Raw genomic sequence first — 16,560 nt, 5'->3', positions numbered from 1 at the left:
GAAAGTACAAGAATGGAAAGAAAAATTTTCTAAATGAATCCTTCCACAATCCTAGGAATATATACAATTCTATTTTTACACAACTACCAAATATAGATCTGCTCTAGTAACCCCACGTTTTTCAACACCAAATTTCCCATTTAACAAACAACTTCACACCTTTAGACTGCTCCAAATAATTTAAACTATCAAGTGGAGACTTGGAGCAATATATAAATGGAGTAAGAGAGATTGAATGTAAGAAGAGAAAGAGAGGTTCAACTTCACACCTTTGTGCCATATCTTATAGAAACCATAGTCTACCTACAAGGTTTCATATCTATAGTACTTCTGACTTGTTCATCTAATCTTGTGCTATTTTATTTCGTTTTACTTTGTTTCTATTTATGGCTTCCCATTGTATGCTTCAGGTTTGAACTCTGACAGTCTTCTGTCTAAATTAATGGCTCTAGTTTATAGCTCTAAGGTATCAGAATAAATATTCTTTTTTTTTTCTTCTTTTCTGCTGGCTTCTAGTATTTGGAGCTTATTTCGTAGCTCTCTAATTTGGAGCTTGATATTGTTTTAGCCATTCTTATTTGAATTCCATTCCTATAAATTACAGTTATTGCTCCTGGGTTCCACGCTTCATTCTTGGAAGCTATGGTCAGAATATTTACTGATTGCTCACAACGAACCATATCAAAGTTTGAGAAACTTTTTGAAAGAGAAGACTTGCCTGAAGAAATTGTGTTAGATCTTGAAGCAGAGTTTTCAAGTTTGGCACTTGATATTATTGGGCTTGGTGTGTTTAACTATGACTTCGGCTCTGTCACGAAAGAATCTCCTGTGATTAAGGTTTGGTTCAGTGAATTCTAAAACTTCCATTATGTTGTTATTTATAGTTTTTGCTTCATGTAAAAATGTGAACTTTTTAGGTCAATATTTTTTACTATCCTCTAGTTCATGTACTCAAATCAACTCAGGAAAGGCTCATTACAACCATATCTGGTTGGCTACACAAATTCTGTTTCGCCATTTCACTCTATCTTATAGCTCCCTTAGCATGGAAGCCCTCTTGTTTTCACTTTGAATTTTGCATTGAAGTTAATGATATTGTCTAGAATAAATTTTTAATTTGCTTCTCCAAAATATACTGCAGGCAGTCTATGGTACTCTTTTTGAAGCTGAACACAGATCAACTTTTTATATTCCTTATTGGAAACTTCCCTTAGCTAGGTGGGTGGTTCCCAGGCAGCGAAAGTTCCAAAATGACCTTAAGGTTATTAATGACTGTCTTGATGGGCTTATAAGTAATGCTAAAAAGACCAGGGAGGTAAGAAGAGATTTGAGCTGAACGTTCAATGTATTTAACTTTCTCCAAGTCAATGGGAAACATCAATGTCTTTGCCATTGTTTATTTGTTGGAAGCACGTTGTCATTTCAGGATTTTCCTATTGTTCTATTCACATATAAAATTCATTTCATACAATCTAAGGTAAATGTATTGACAAGGGAATATAGATAAGGTGTATGAGTGATCCTACATTGATAAATAATATAATTCTCAACATATTGCCTGTGTCAATATTATTGCCCCTAGACTTATTGCAGAAAGAAGACAGTGTCTGAGACTACAATATAACAAAATTTGACTTATTCAAATTACACTATGATGGTACACACATTTGCTTGAGGTTTTTGGGAAATCCCTGATTTAATTGTAAACTGTGCATGGTTTCAGAATACAGACATAGCATTCTCAAAACAGATATAGCAATCCCTCATCATTAATAGAAAATTCCAAGAAAATGTTTTGGTTTGCACTCCAGTGACTTTGGTTCCTGGTTAGCAATAGCTTGAATAGAGGAGGGGGAATATTTTTGAAGTGTTGCCTAAAAGATGCTGTAGTTGGATTTTTCTTGGTGGAAACATTGGATTAGAGGAGGAATGGAATCAATTTAGGTCTATGGTGTTATGAAGAAGGTTGAGGGACATGTAGGAATTTCAAAAATCTTTTCTATTTTCCTTCTCGGTGTTTTTTCTTCCAAGGCAAACTTCAGTGAAGGAGTTAGGAGGTGAGCTTTTCTTGTTTATTTTCCAATCAAAGTTAGATACCGTTCAGTTCCTTGAGAGAGTTAGAAACTTGTAAATGTTCAATTTCCTTGATCTTCTGGTGGACCATTGTCTTCCTCTCATGTTGGCAGTGCTTTTGTCCCATGGACCTGGTGGTCGATAGTGGAATGGTTCATGATGTCTGAAAGCATGCATGACACAGGGCTACTTTTTGTGGCTATTGACAATGGTCTTGGAGGTTTAATTAGCATTTATCCTGAAGCTTTGAGGTGGTAATAGTCAATTCCATATATCTTCTGTTTAGTGGGGTAGGGAGACATCTAGCTGTTCTTCTATGCACATTGTGAAGCTTAGGTTTGTAAGCAGATATTTATTTTGTGAATTATAGTTGAAGGAGAAGATACCATTCCCACTTCAAAGAATCTCAATACCATGCGTAATGGTGGGCATGAAGCCATAAGGAGATCTATGAGATGAAGGGCGTGTTTGGATAGGAGTAAGCTTCATATTTCAGTTAGAGCAGAAGGGATGGATTCGGATGGGGAGGAGATTGTTTGTAACAAGATCCTTTGGTATATTGATTGGTGTTTTCCTTCAGATGAGGAACAGATTGGTCATTGTATTGGTCCTAGAAACTGGTATTTAGTGATCAGAATTGAAGAGGGTACATGGTTAAGGAAGACCAGATTATGTGCTTATGCAGGTGAGACAAAGACTTGGTGGGTTTTACATGGCATTATTAAAATTGAAATTTTAGTATTCTTAAAGGAAGGAGTTGATTTACTAGAGAAGAGAACAAGTTAATTTTATATGGTTTAACTGGGATAGGGCTGTCTTACAACTACTATGATGGAGCCAAGGAACCTGGGGGAAATCTTTTCCCAATGGCCAACATGTGGAGGAAATGTTAAAGCAAAAATTGTTTGGACCTATGTCCCTTTCGTCATTTGCTGGGAAATGTGGAAAGAAAGAAATAGAATAATCCTTGGCTGTATCTAAGAACATAAAGTTCACACTAATCTTGGGTTCTATGCTATTCCATAACCATGTCATAATATGTGCATCTTCTTGTTCCAACTCATTGTACCCCTGAGAATCAATTAGGGGTTTTTCTTCTTTCACATGCTTCACCTTCTTCTTAGCTCTTAGAAAAACTTCAATAGATTTAGCCCAAGGCACATAATTCTCACCATTCAGTTTAGTAGAGGTCATCTACACATTCAAGTAGTTGAGGGAAATCATAACACTAGACTTGTCTTCACTACTGTTTCTAGCTGGCATGAAAAAAAAAAAACTCACTCACTAGTACGTCACACTACCTCACTTACTAGTCACCACATTGCACGCTAAAGGCTGATTATTGCTGAGAACATCTACTGTCACAGTTTTCAGCAATAACAGTCACTTCTGTTCTTCACTTCCAACACCACAAAACCACCCAAATACACATAGCACTAGGTCTGCAACCAATCAATACCTGTTTCACACTGTAACACCCATGCAACCCACCTATTTGAACCACACAAATCGGACTTTCACTCGTTTGTTCACTGCACTTCCTGAAACAGATCCCTCAATTAGAGGGTTTTCTATCAACCACCTGAAACGACCACTGCACCACCAACGAGAGGCATGAGAACCTTTAGAAGAAAACAATCACTCCTTTTCATCCATTCTGCTAATCTCCAAGTGATCAATGAGAAATCTGCAAAAACCTAGGGTAAAGGGTGATAAAAAATCTTGGTAGATCTAAACCGATTAGATACCATGAACAAATTCAGATCTATACTGGCTTTAGTTGTAAAATAGCAGAGGAAAAAGAAAGAAAAGAATAGAAGAGAAGAAGTAAAAGAGAAAGGCTGGTTTGAACTAGAGAAGATCCCTCTCTCTAGTCGGCTAGATAATATTTATAGGTTTCTAATTAAAACATAAAGATAGTTGTGCCCTTACTTTAGTGTGTGACACAACACTTAAACCAGGATATAACAGATATTACATCACACTCTTAACATAAAAACAAAATGACCAAACTACCCCTCTACAGTTGACTCTAATAATGTCCAACTTCCACCTTTAATGAATCCTAATAGAGGATTCATGCAATCCCACTATTAGCAAAGTTAAATAGCAGTCGTAGGAGTAGGAAGCTGTACAGTGCATTCTCTATGTCCTAACATGGTGGTAGATCCTATAACATTGATCGTCTGTTGACATCCCATTCTTGAATATCCCTAGGTATTTGACAATAACAGGATCTCACTGGTTTGCATATCAAAGGTAGACGTGTCTGATACTCAGCCTAATACCAATATCAACTCTAGGAACACATTGCGTTTGGTTCAGTTCAATATTTATTGCAATCACTCACTCTTATACCTTAGGCCACAACCTGAGCAGCTGGTACTCACTACTCCACTACCTTGAGCAGTGTGAGAATGACAACCTTGTTCGAATAAACTCCCCAAGTCTATCCATTGGTTCTGAACATTCAAGTCCATATTGTAATAACCATGTGGCTTCATACATGATATTACTATGTACTACGAAGTGATTCAGTAAACAAACCCATTTCAAATGAATAAATGAACTTTTATTCATAATAATCGTGTGTACAATACATCAGTTGAAGTTGAGGGCATACACACTTTATCCCTAACTGGCAATGGTAGAGAAAGATCCATCTGTCAATCTCACTTTATGCCTACTGAAAAGGAGAGTAAAGGCTGAAAACAAACTTGTACTGGTCATATGGTTAGAGGCCCATGAGTCAATAATCCAAGGGGAATCAGGAACTTGGGTAGACACATAAATGCAAAAGCACAGTTACCTGATGTAGACACAAATGAAGTAGAAGGTGTAGGAATAGAGTTATCCATCTGTTGGAGGGTCCTACCATAAAGCTCTAGGTGATCAGAGAAGGAAATGATAATGTCCTCCTTAAGACCAACCAAAAATAGCAGTCAAGCTGTTATTTTGAGATTCTTGAGTGGCCAGATTTGCAGAATTATACTTATTTGGGGTAGGTATATTAGAACCTTGATTCTTGACAGCCCACTCGGGCTTCCCAAGCTGCCAACAAGTCTCCTGGGTATGTCTGGATCTTTGGCAATGTGTGCACCACAATTTACTTTTTTTGAAAAAGGTAAGGTAAATATTATTCACAGAGAACCAGAATACAGAATATAACCGGCCTGTCAACCAACATAACTGGGGCCCAAAACCAAGAATACATTACAAGATATGACCAGCAATCAGCTGGGCCCCAAGACCTGGTTGGACCCCTTTCACAGCAGCTGTCCAGGAGACTAACTTCCCGAAAATAAAGGAAATTAGTTAATCCACTTCACTATGCTTGTTCTTGAAGATTCTGCTGTTTCTTTTGGCCCAAATGGTACTGATTACTGCAGCAGGGATGGAGGACCATACACTTTTTGCTACCTTGGACAGTTCTCTTTGTTCCCAACACCACAATAGATCACACACAGTTGCTGCCATAGCCCAGTGGAGATGCCAGAGGAACAAGGAGTGGTTCCAGATTGTAGTAGAAACAGAGCAGTGCAGAAATAGGTGGTTACTATCTATTCCACTTGATTACAGAACACACAGAACAGGTCCTGGAGCAGGATTCCTCTTCTCACCACATTCTTTTTGGTGAGACACTTGTTCATTACCATGTTCCAGAGCAAAGCACTTATCTTTGAAGGGACAACCTGACTCCAGACTTTTTCAGCAGGAAAATCAGCTTGAAGACCACTTGCAAGGTTTCTGGCAAAGGAGTTAACAAAGAATATACCATCATTACGCCAATTCCAGTTCCAGGTGCCATCTTCCAGCAAGTGCAGGTTCTGGTTGGACAACAAATTCAGCAGATTAGAAACAAGGTCCAGCTCCCAATCTTGAAAATTTCTTCTGAAAGGACACCAAATCTGGATGTTGTCTCGGACCTCACAGCAGTCAGCCACCAAAATATCTTGATGTTCTGCAATCTGGTACAACTAAGGAAATAACTCTGCTAAAGATCTACTATTGCTCCAAATATCCTTCCAGAATTTTACCCTTTGTCCATTTCCCAGCTTAACCGAAAGACCCCTATTTATCAGAGGGAAGACTTCCATGATTACCTTCCAGATGGAGCACGCCAGAGAGGTCATAGAAGCAGTTGTCACCCAATCCCCATTGTCTGTGTTGTATTTGGCTGCAACCATACTTCTCCACCAACTCTCTCTTTCTTTACAAAATCTCCATATTCATTTACCCGGAAGAGCCTTATTAAAGACTTTCATTCTCTTGACCCGGAGACCACATTTTCTTTTAGGGTCACAAACCTGATCCCAGCTAACCAAGTGAATCTTCTTCTCCTCTTCCCATCCTTTCCAAAGGAAATCTCTCAACAGATTTTCCACTTTCTGGGCCACTTTCCTCGGCATTGGGAAAAGAGACAGGAAGTAGGATGGCAGATTTGATAATGTACCACAATTTATCCTTATCACCATTTTTCTTAGTCACTATTCTTCCCTCCATATTTGCCTCCCTTTGTAGCTAAAGCACTCGGCTGTTCCCCCTCAGAAGAAGTCACCAAGTTCTGCTCTTTTCTAATTGAATCAATGCGTACACCTCTTGAATTGAGGAAAGTTCACTACTACCCAAAATTTGAACAAGAAGAGATTCATTGATGGGGTTCAACCCCAATAGAAAAGCAAAGACGCACTGTTGGTATACAAGCTTCTTATAAGCTTTGGCATCATCATCACTCTTCTATTCTATATTCTAATAGTGGTCCAGCTCCTTCCAAACCAACGTAAGAATTGAATAACAAGTATAAAGACTATGGTCACCCAGTTTGCAAGTAGAGGACTTTGCCTGTAGTTGGTAGATTTTTGCATAGTGTCTTTGTTCAAAGTAAGTTACCTTAACTTGTTCCCAAATTTTACATGCAGTGTCCACCCAAAAGTTCTTTCATGCATGAGGCAGCATGGAACCCAACAACAAAGACATACTGTACTGTTTTCTTGGTTCCATTTTTCATGTTTTGTAGACCCAGATTTGGGCTCCTTGACTTTCCATTGATGTAACCAGCTTTTCCCCAGCTGTGACATCCAATTTGATACCTTTGGAACACTCTAATTAGTTTAAACCATCTAAGGGAGTAATCACCATAGGAAAGTGCATGCTGTCCATTCCTACATTCAGGTTTCCTTGGGAAGAAGTAATACCAGAAGATGCTGAATCTCCAGTGGCCATTTTTAAAGGAACTACAACCACCAGAAACACTAGACAAGCTGTAACAGAGGAAAAACCTCACCAGAAAACTGTAACAGTACACAAAGAAGGGAAGATAGCAGATTTCCAAACAGAAAATCACCAAACTAATTCCATACAAATAGTCTTCAGAATATCTGTTAGTAACAGAGGTCCAAAAACCCTAGCCGAACTGAAAAACAGTCTTCTTACTTCATAAAACAGACATACCGTCCAAGGTTCAAAGTATGGATGTTTATCTTTGTTTTCCCCTTTTCTTACCTCTAGGTAGAAAAAGTGATATGTTCTTTTCTTCCTGATTTCTTATCCTATGAATCTGTGGCAGGAAACAGATGTTGAAAAGCTGCAACAAAGAGATTACTTAAATCTGAAGGTTAGTATTATTTTTCTTCCTGATTTCTTATCCTATGCTCTTTGTTCTTCTTTTTGACCTTATTTTTGGGTAGTGCAGGATGCAAGCCTTTTGCGTTTTCTAGTTGATATGCGGGGAGCTGATGTTGATGATCGTCAGGTAAACATATATTCTCCAATATTCCAAGGTGGTAATATTTTAAGTGTTTGCTGAAATAGGGCTGTCGAATGAGAGAAGAAGAGGAAGAAGAAGAGGAACAGAAATGAAATGGGCAGCAGTAGTCACTTTGGCCAGCCCTAATCTATTATATATAAAGGCATTACATAATGTTACATGAATGGACAAGACTGCCCCTGATTAGGCCCAGTAACAAGGCCCACTAACTAATGACTTAAGACCCAACAAAAGGTAAACATACAAACTAAGACAGCTGAACCAACACTCCCCCTCAAGCTAAGCATGGATGTCAATCATGTTTAGCTTGCCAAGTAAGTCCACGAATTTCACTGTAGCTAGCCCTTTAGTCAGAATATCTGCAATCTGCATCTCGGAGGGAGTATAAGGAATGCAGAGTTCTCCTGAGACAATTCTTTCTCTAACAAAGTGACGGTCTATCTCAATATGTTTCGTTCTATCTTGTTGCACTGGGTTATTTGCAATGTTGATGGCTGCCTTGTTGTCACAGTACAACCTGAGAGGGCACTCAATCTTTATTCCAAGTTCACCAAGTAGGATCTTCAGCCATAAGAGTTCAACAACACCATGAGCCATAGCTCGGTACTCAGCCTCTGCATTAGATCTTGCAACCACATTCTATTTTTTACTCTTCCATGTAACTAAATTTCCTCCAACAAAGGTATTGTACCCAGAGGTAGACTTTCTATCCCCAACAGAGCCAGTCCAATCTGCATCAGTTTATCCTTCAACTTCAATTTTACTGTTTTTCCTGAATAGAATCCCTTTCCCCAGGCAAGTCTTCAAATATCTGAGGATCCTTTCCACAGCTTTCATGTGAGGGATCTTAGGAGTGTGCATGAACTGACTGACAACATGTACAGCATAAGCAATGTCAGGGCGAGTAAGGGACAGGTAAATCAACTTCCCCACCAGCTTTTGGTATCTTTCCTTATCAGGGTAGTCCTCTCCTACTGACACCTGTAGACCATGATTCTGTTCTATTGGAGTATCGGCTGGCCTACACCCCATCATGCCTGTCTCTTGAAGAAGATCAAGGATGTATTTCCGCTGACATATATAGATGCCCTCTTTGGATCTTGCAACTTCAATCCCAAGAAAGTATCTCAGTTGGCCCAGATCTTTGATCTCGAATTCAGCCACCAAAAACTCCTTTAGCCTTTTAATCTCTTCCTGATCATTCCCTATAATTACCATATCATCTACATAGATAATAAGTGTCGTAAGTTTGCCATTTCTCTTCCTTATGAATAGGGTATGATCTGCTCCACTTTGAGTGTAACCCCCTTTATTCATGACTCCACATAGCTTCTCAAACCAAGCTCGAGGGGACTGCTTAAGGCCGTAAAGGGCCTTTCTCAGTCTACATACCTTCTTGCCAAAGACATAACCTGGTAGAGGATCCATGAACACCTCTTCATGCAAGTCACCATTCAAGATAGCATTCTTCATGTCCAACTGATGTAGCTTCCATGAGAAATTTGCAGCTAAAGATAATAGAACTCGGATTGTGTTGAGTTTTGCCACCGGAGCAAAAGTTTCTTTGTAGTCAATCCCTTCTTTTTGAGTAAACCCTTTTGCTACCAGTCTAGCCTTGTACCTCTCAATGGACCCATCCTCCTTGTGCTTCACAGTGAACACCCACTTGCATCCAAGAGTGCCTTTCCCTTCTGGTAGATCCACTAATTCCCAAGTCCTTGCTTTCATTAAGGCTTTCATTTCTTCATCCATAGCCTCTTTCCATTTTGGGTCAGATATTGCCTCAGTATACCTGGTAGGAACATGCACAGAAGATAGAGCAGACACAAAAGAACAATAACGAGGAGACAACTGTGAGTAAGACACAAAATCAGCAATGGGGTATTTGATAGTACAAGAACAAGTAGACTTACGAAGGGCAATAGGAAGATCTAAGTCAGAGGAACTGATAGGATTACCTTGAGTTTCTGAGACAGGTTGATCCGAGTTTGGTCGCTGTCATGAGTTAGAGGACCCTTCTTCCTTCTGTTGTAGGTGATTCTGATATCTCTTTGCAGCTTGCCGGAGTCTTCAATAATATTTGCAACATCACTAATAGTAGCTGGTACAATGGGAGCCTCACTAGATTCACTCGGGATACCACAACTAGGTGGATCAGGAGGAGAAGATGGAAGACCTGAGGTCGAGAGAGGTACAAAGAATGGGGAAACAGAGGAATCCTCTTCCATCCTACTAGTCTCCCCCTGAAGAGGATTCTGGGAAGAGTGAAAATAGGATTGAGACTCAAAGAATACCACATCATTTGTGGCATATTTTTTTTTGTTGATTGGATCATAACACTTGTATCCCTTTTGAGTAGGGGAGTACCCCAAAAAGATTCCCTTTGTAGCCTTATGATCCAATTTGGTCTTCTTTGGATCCTTGACATGTATAAAGCATACACAACCAAAGACTCTCGGTGGAAGAGAAAAGTCAGGAAGATGGGGGCAAAGAACAGAGAAAGGAGTTTTCATCCCCAATACCTTGGCTGGCATTCGATTTATCAGATATGATGCAGTAAGGATTGCTTGAGACCAATAGCTTTTAGGAACTTTGTGCTGAAATAGTAAGGCTCGAGCAGTCTCCAATAGGTGCCTGTTCTTGCGCTCAGCAACCCCATTCTGTTGGGGGGTACTAGCAAAAGATGACTGATGAATCATTCCAGCATCCTCCATAAACAAATTCAAGGACCTTTCAAAATATTCTGTAGCATTATCTGACCTGAATTGTTTGACCTTCTTACCAAATTGTGTTTCAATCATTTTGCAAAATGTCATGGTTACCCGCGGCACTTCCTCTCGTTCTTTTAATAAGTATATCCATGTGCATCGAGAATAGTGATCAATAAAACTGATAAAATATCGAACATCAACAGAAATAATGGGAGAAGGACCCCAAACATCAGAGTGGACTAAGTCAAAAGAAGCTCGAATTTCATTACTTGAAGTTGAATAAACAGTTCTACATTGCTTTGATAGTTGACAGACTTCACAAACTAACTCTTGACTTGAAACACTTTTGAATAGTTTTGGAAACAACACTTCCAATGATGAAAAAGGTAAATGACCTAGCCTAGCATGCCATAGATGTAACCTAGCTATTGATTCCACATTGGATTGACTACACGTAGCAGATGTTTGCAAGGCCGAACTGATGTCTGCATTAAGGTAATAGAGACCTCCACACTCATGACCGCTCCCAATCGTTTTCTTCGTCAAACTGTCCTAAAAGACACAGTGAGTAGGAAAAAAGGTTATGCTACAATTCAAATTTTTGGTAAGTTTGGAAACAGATAAGAGATTTGAAGAAAGATTGGGAACATGCAAGACAGATTTTAGTGAGCGGTTATTGCTTAGGTCAACCACTCCCTTCCTAGAGATGGTAGAGAGAGAACCATCAGCAACCCTCATTTTATCTTGGCCAGACATTAAATGATAGGAAGAAAATAGAGAAGACATGTGTGTCATGTGGTCAGTTGCACCAGAATCAATAATCCAAGAGGCAGGATCAATAGAACTAGTAGCACTAAAGGCGGAGACAATACCTGATCTGGCAAGGGGGGAGGATGGAAGAGAATTGGTCCTTAGACGGGCTAGGGCCCGGCTAAGTACCTCTACCTCATCGGCAGTAAAACCCAAGGACTCGGTTCGAGGGGAATTAGAAGTCTGTCCCATGGAAGAGGAAGTAACTGTAGATGTGTGTTTTGAACCATCATCACTTTGACCCATAGCCAAATTCACACTTGCAGATTGACCCTTCTGATGCTTCTTATCTTTCCTCAATGCAGCTGGCTTCAGATGCGGATGGAGAACCCAACATGTCTCTTTCACATGCCTTTCCCCTCCACAGTGGGTGCACTTCAGATGTCTCTTGTCGGAGTACCTGTTTCCCCTTTGATTTGTAGAGATTAGGGTCGAATGCTCCACAGGCTGTTCAACTAGTTTTGTTTGAGTATCAACCTGCATCTCTTTTCTTCTCACCTCTTCATTCCTCACAAGGTAGTAGACATGATGTAAGTCTGGCATTTCATCCCTTCCCAGAATTTGGGATCTTATGCTCTCATATATAGGATCTAGGCCAGCAAGAAACTTAAATGCTCTACCCTCTTCAATTTGTTTGTCATGCTTCTCTGTCTCCAGCACTCTCCCAGTCAATGATAAGGTGGTGATCTAACTCTTCCCATAGTCCTTCTAGTGTAGCAAAATATGTTGCAACACTCATATCTCCTTGCCTCAAGGCAGCGATATCTTGATTCAATCTGTAAACTCTGGCATTATTCTTTTTCTGCCCATAGGTTTTAGAAACCTTTTCCCATATCTTGGCAGCTGTGGAAAAATGTTGAACAGTCCTGGCTACTCTTGGAGTCATTGAGGCAAGTAGCCAGGACATAACTGTAGCATTCTCTTTGCGCCAAGTTCCATATTCAGCATTTCCCACTTTTGGTTCCTTCTTCTACCCGTCTAAGTAACTTTCGTGGGATGTGATGAAAAGCATGGCTGAGACAGACCATTCCCTGAAGTTGTACTCATCCAACAACACGCTTGTGATCTGTAGGCTATGCAGATTTGGATTCTCCAGATTAGGAGACCTCCCATAAGCTCTAATATCTCTAGAAGACACTTTCCCGGATATCGAAGACATCTTCACTTACTTGTAAGTGTCAAGACTGTAACTGCAATGTATAGAGAACTGTTTCACACTTACAGAACTTGCTGCACTGTAAACTCAGTCCTGAGAACCAGCCACAGAGCTAAAACACTGCACACTATGCCCAAATTACTGCTGTCACCGAGTACTACACTGCAACTTGCTGTGTTGGCTTCTACTGTGTGCTAAACACTGCTGCCGCAGGTTATAACTTCACCCACGAACAGTTCTAGGACTGCTGAAATCAGTCCTTCTGCCTAGATTTGTTCTACACAGATCTATCTTAGCTGAATGGCTACAGTCTACTGTACTGTGTCTATTAGGGCATCAGCCTCTGGGTCTAACTCCCCTTGGGCCCTACAACCAAGGGAAACCCTAGATGTAGGTCTAGCTGTGTTCTACAACCAACCCTAGGGTTTCTTTGCAGCAACCAACAAGAAGAATGGGAGAGTTACCTGCGAGTAGAAGATGTTGCTGCTGTAACCAGTCATAAGATCAGTGCTCTGATACCATGTTTACTGAAATAGGGCTGTCGAATGAGAGAAGAAGAGGAACAGAAATGAAATGGGCGGCAGTAGTCACTTCGGCCAGCCCTAATCTATTATATATAAAGGCATTACATAATGTTACATGAATGGACAAGACTGCCCCTGATTAGTGATGGGACACCTAGTCGAAATAAACATTAAGTAAGATTAGGCCCAGTAACAAGGCCCACTAACTAATGACTTAAGACCCAACAAAAGGTAAACATACAAACTAAGACAGCCGAACCAACATTATGAAAGAATGGTAGGATCCATCTAATGGACGCCAAGAAAGGTGCGGAATGGGGGCGAATTAAAAAAAAAATTTCCTACCTTCTTCCAACTGGGAATCATATTCCCTAAATTTAGAATACATTATTCAAGGATCCTACTTGAACCATAAACAAACCAGATCTGAACCAAAAGGAAACAGGAAGGATTATACCTGATCCGGAGAAATAGTATCTCCCAAAGTTGGTGTTCACGCCCAAAGAAGTAACCAAGATCCGCTCCTGCTGAAGATGACACAACTGTGGATGGAACGGAACCAGCAGGTGCGTCCTACACACTGGATTCTTCACAAGAACCCTCTGGAAACCTTGAACACCGAATCCTAGTGTCTTTTGTTTTGGAGCAGCTACAGTAGTCCGAACCAGTGAAGAAGGAAGAAGAAGATGAGGAAGAAGACAAGAGAAAGAGAGAACAGGAGGGTTTAGTCGAACTGATTTTTTCTTTCATTCAGTCGACTCCCTTGTGTTTATTAGGTTCTAATTACACTTACAAAGACTAAACTGCCCTCACTTAAGTGTGGGGCAGAGTACTCTAATAAAACAGCCACATAAGCAAAGTACTTAACTGACATAAGATTACTAAATTACCCTTATTCGGCTCACTCTAACACTCCCCCTCAAGCTGGAGAATATATGTCATATAATCCCAGCTTGTTACATAGATGATTCACTTTCCCTGAGTTTAGAGCTTTTGTAAACAAATCTGCCCATTGATCATTCGAGCCCACATGTTCTGTGTTTATCTCTCCTGCAAGGACCTTCTCCCTCACAAAGTGGCAATCAACCTCTATGTGCTTTGTTCTCTCATGAAATACAGGATTGGATGAGATATGGAGTGCAGTTTGGTTGTCACAATACAGTCTCATAGGTTTATCCATGTGAAACCCAATTTCTTGTAGAAGATTCCTCAACCACACTAACTCACAGGTAGTATGTGCCATGGCCCTATACTCAGCTTCAGCACTACTTCTGGCCACAACCGTCTGCTTTTTACTCTTCCACGTCACAAGATTTCCTCCAAGAAATGTGCAATAGCCCGTAGTAGATCTTCTATCATTCACTGAGCCTACCCAGTCTGCATCTGTATACCCCACTACTTCAAGTTTTCCTCCTGGTTTATACAATAGTCCACGGCCTGGAGCTCCTTTCAGATACCTCACAATTCTAAGAATTGCATCCCAGTGAGGTATACGAGGGTCCTGCATGAATTGGCTCACCACACTGACTGCAAAGGATATGTCGGGTCTCGTGATAGTTAGATAGTTCAGCTTCCCCACTAGTCGTCTATACCTTCCAGGATCTTCAAATACTTCTCCTGTATCACTGCTCAACTTAACATTTGGTTCCATAGGGGTCTCAGCCGGTTTTGCACCTAACAGTCCTGTTTCTTCCAATAGATCAAGAACATATTTTCTTTGGCACAGATTTACACCTTGTTTTGACCTGGCAACCTCTATTCCCAAGAAATATTTCAATGTTCCAAGATCTTTTGTTTGGAAATGGTTTTGCAAAAATACCTTTAATTTGCCAATCCCCAATTTATCACTGCCAGTAATGACAATATCATCCACATAGACCACTAATAGAATCTTCCCAGCTTCTGAGTCATAGCTGAACACTGAGTGATCTACCTGGCACTGCTTCATTCCAAAACTCTTCACCACTTCACTGAACTTCCCAAACCAAGCACGCGGCGATTGTTTCAACCCATAAATTGCCTTTTTCAATCTGCATACCTTACCATCCTCCCCCTGAGCAACAAACCCAGGTGGTTGCTCCATATATACCTCCTCCACAAGATCACCATGGAGAAAGGCATTCTTGATATCAAGTTGAAACAGAGGCCAATCATACATAACTGCCAGGGAAATTAGTACACGAACAGAACCAATCTTAGCCACCGGAGAGAATGTCTCCATGTAGTCTACTCCATACAACTGGGAGTAACCTTTAGCAACAAGTCTGGCCTTCAGACGCTCTACACTACCATCTGGAAAGTATTTCACAGTATACACCCATTTACATCCCACAGCATGCTTACCAGGTGGGAGAGTAGTAAGTTCCCACGTTTGAGTATGTTGAAGAGCAGAAAGTTCCTCCTCCATTGCCTGCCGCCAATCAGGTGAACTGAGAGTTTCTTGGACATTGTTAGGTATGGAAATAGAGGATAAAAGGGAAACAAACTGGCGATGTGATGTAGAAAGACGAGATAATGAAACGAAATTGGAAATGGGATGGAGGGTAGAACTGCGTTTACCTTTTCGTAAGGCAATGGGTAGATCAAGGTTTGAGGGTTCAACAATAGGAGCCATGAGAGGATCCGCAGATGAGGAGAAGCTGGAGGAGGGGCCGGTGCCGTTCGACGTGTATACACTTGCCGGATTGGTGGACGTTCGGTGGTGATCTGCATGGGATGAGGTGATGAGTCTACTCCAACAACAACATCTGAAACTGGATCACTGACAGGGAGAGGAAGAGGAAGTGCGGGTGGAGACGAGGGTGCTTCAGGACTTGAGAAGAAGGGGACTGACTCAAAAAAGGTGACATCAGGACAGACATAGCACTTCCAGGTAATGGGATTATAACACTTGTACCCTTTCTGAGTCCGTGAGTAGCCAAGGAAGACACATTTAATTGAGTGTGCATCTAGCTTGTCTATTCCAGGGCTCAGATTGTGGACAAAGCACACACAACCAAAGACACGAGGAATTAATGGGAATGGAGATAAAGTGGGAAACAAGATAGAGAAGGGGGACCGACCATGAAGAATGAAGGAGGGCATCCTATTAATGAGAAAACATGCAGTGAGTACAGAATCACTCCAAAAACGTTTAGGAACATTCATGTGGTGAAGAATAGACCGAGCAGTTTCAAGAAGCTGACAGTTCTTTCGTTCAACTACCCCATTTTGTTGAGGGGTGTATGCACATGATGTCTGATGAATAATGCCATGCTGTTCTAAATACTGTTGAAATGAAATAAGAAAGTATTCACGACCATTATCTGAACGGAGAATTTTGATTGGAACACCAAATTGTGTGCGTATTTCAGCATGGAATTTTTGAAAAATAGAAAACAATTCACTTCTTTCTTTCATTAAGTAAATCCATGTCATTCTTGAACAATCATCAATAAAGGAGACAAAATACTTGTACCCATTATAAGACTCTATTTTGATTGGACCCCAAACATCTGAATGAACCAAAGAAAAATGACT

The 16,560-nt window shown here is 40.5% G+C and overlaps 1 protein-coding gene across 3 annotated transcripts in view; it reads left to right on the top strand.

Annotated features, from left to right (window-relative positions):
• The window catches only part of CYP97B3 (cytochrome P450, family 97, subfamily B, polypeptide 3), a 113,905-nt gene that overhangs the window by 48,823 nt on the left and 48,522 nt on the right, over positions 1–16,560 (top strand). Inside the window, exons 5-8 of one of the 3 annotated variants that reach the window (XM_088954646.1) lie at positions 605–837; positions 1,142–1,315; positions 7,640–7,687; positions 7,766–7,825. In XM_088954646.1, coding sequence (XP_088810772.1) covers positions 605–837; positions 1,142–1,315; positions 7,640–7,687; positions 7,766–7,825 — 515 coding nt within the window. The remainder of the gene's footprint in view (positions 1–604; positions 838–1,141; positions 1,316–7,639; positions 7,688–7,765; positions 7,826–16,560) is intronic. The other 2 variants (XM_088954648.1, XM_088954647.1) reach the window with 2 other exon arrangements.

The sequence above is a fragment of the Nelumbo lutea genome, chromosome 7, assembly GCF_056320005.1.
Source record: "Nelumbo lutea isolate HS-2025 chromosome 7, American lotus-T2T, whole genome shotgun sequence".
Classification (NCBI taxonomy): Eukaryota; Viridiplantae; Streptophyta; class Magnoliopsida; order Proteales; family Nelumbonaceae; genus Nelumbo; species Nelumbo lutea.
This window is presented reverse-complemented; position numbering and strand designations above follow the sequence as displayed.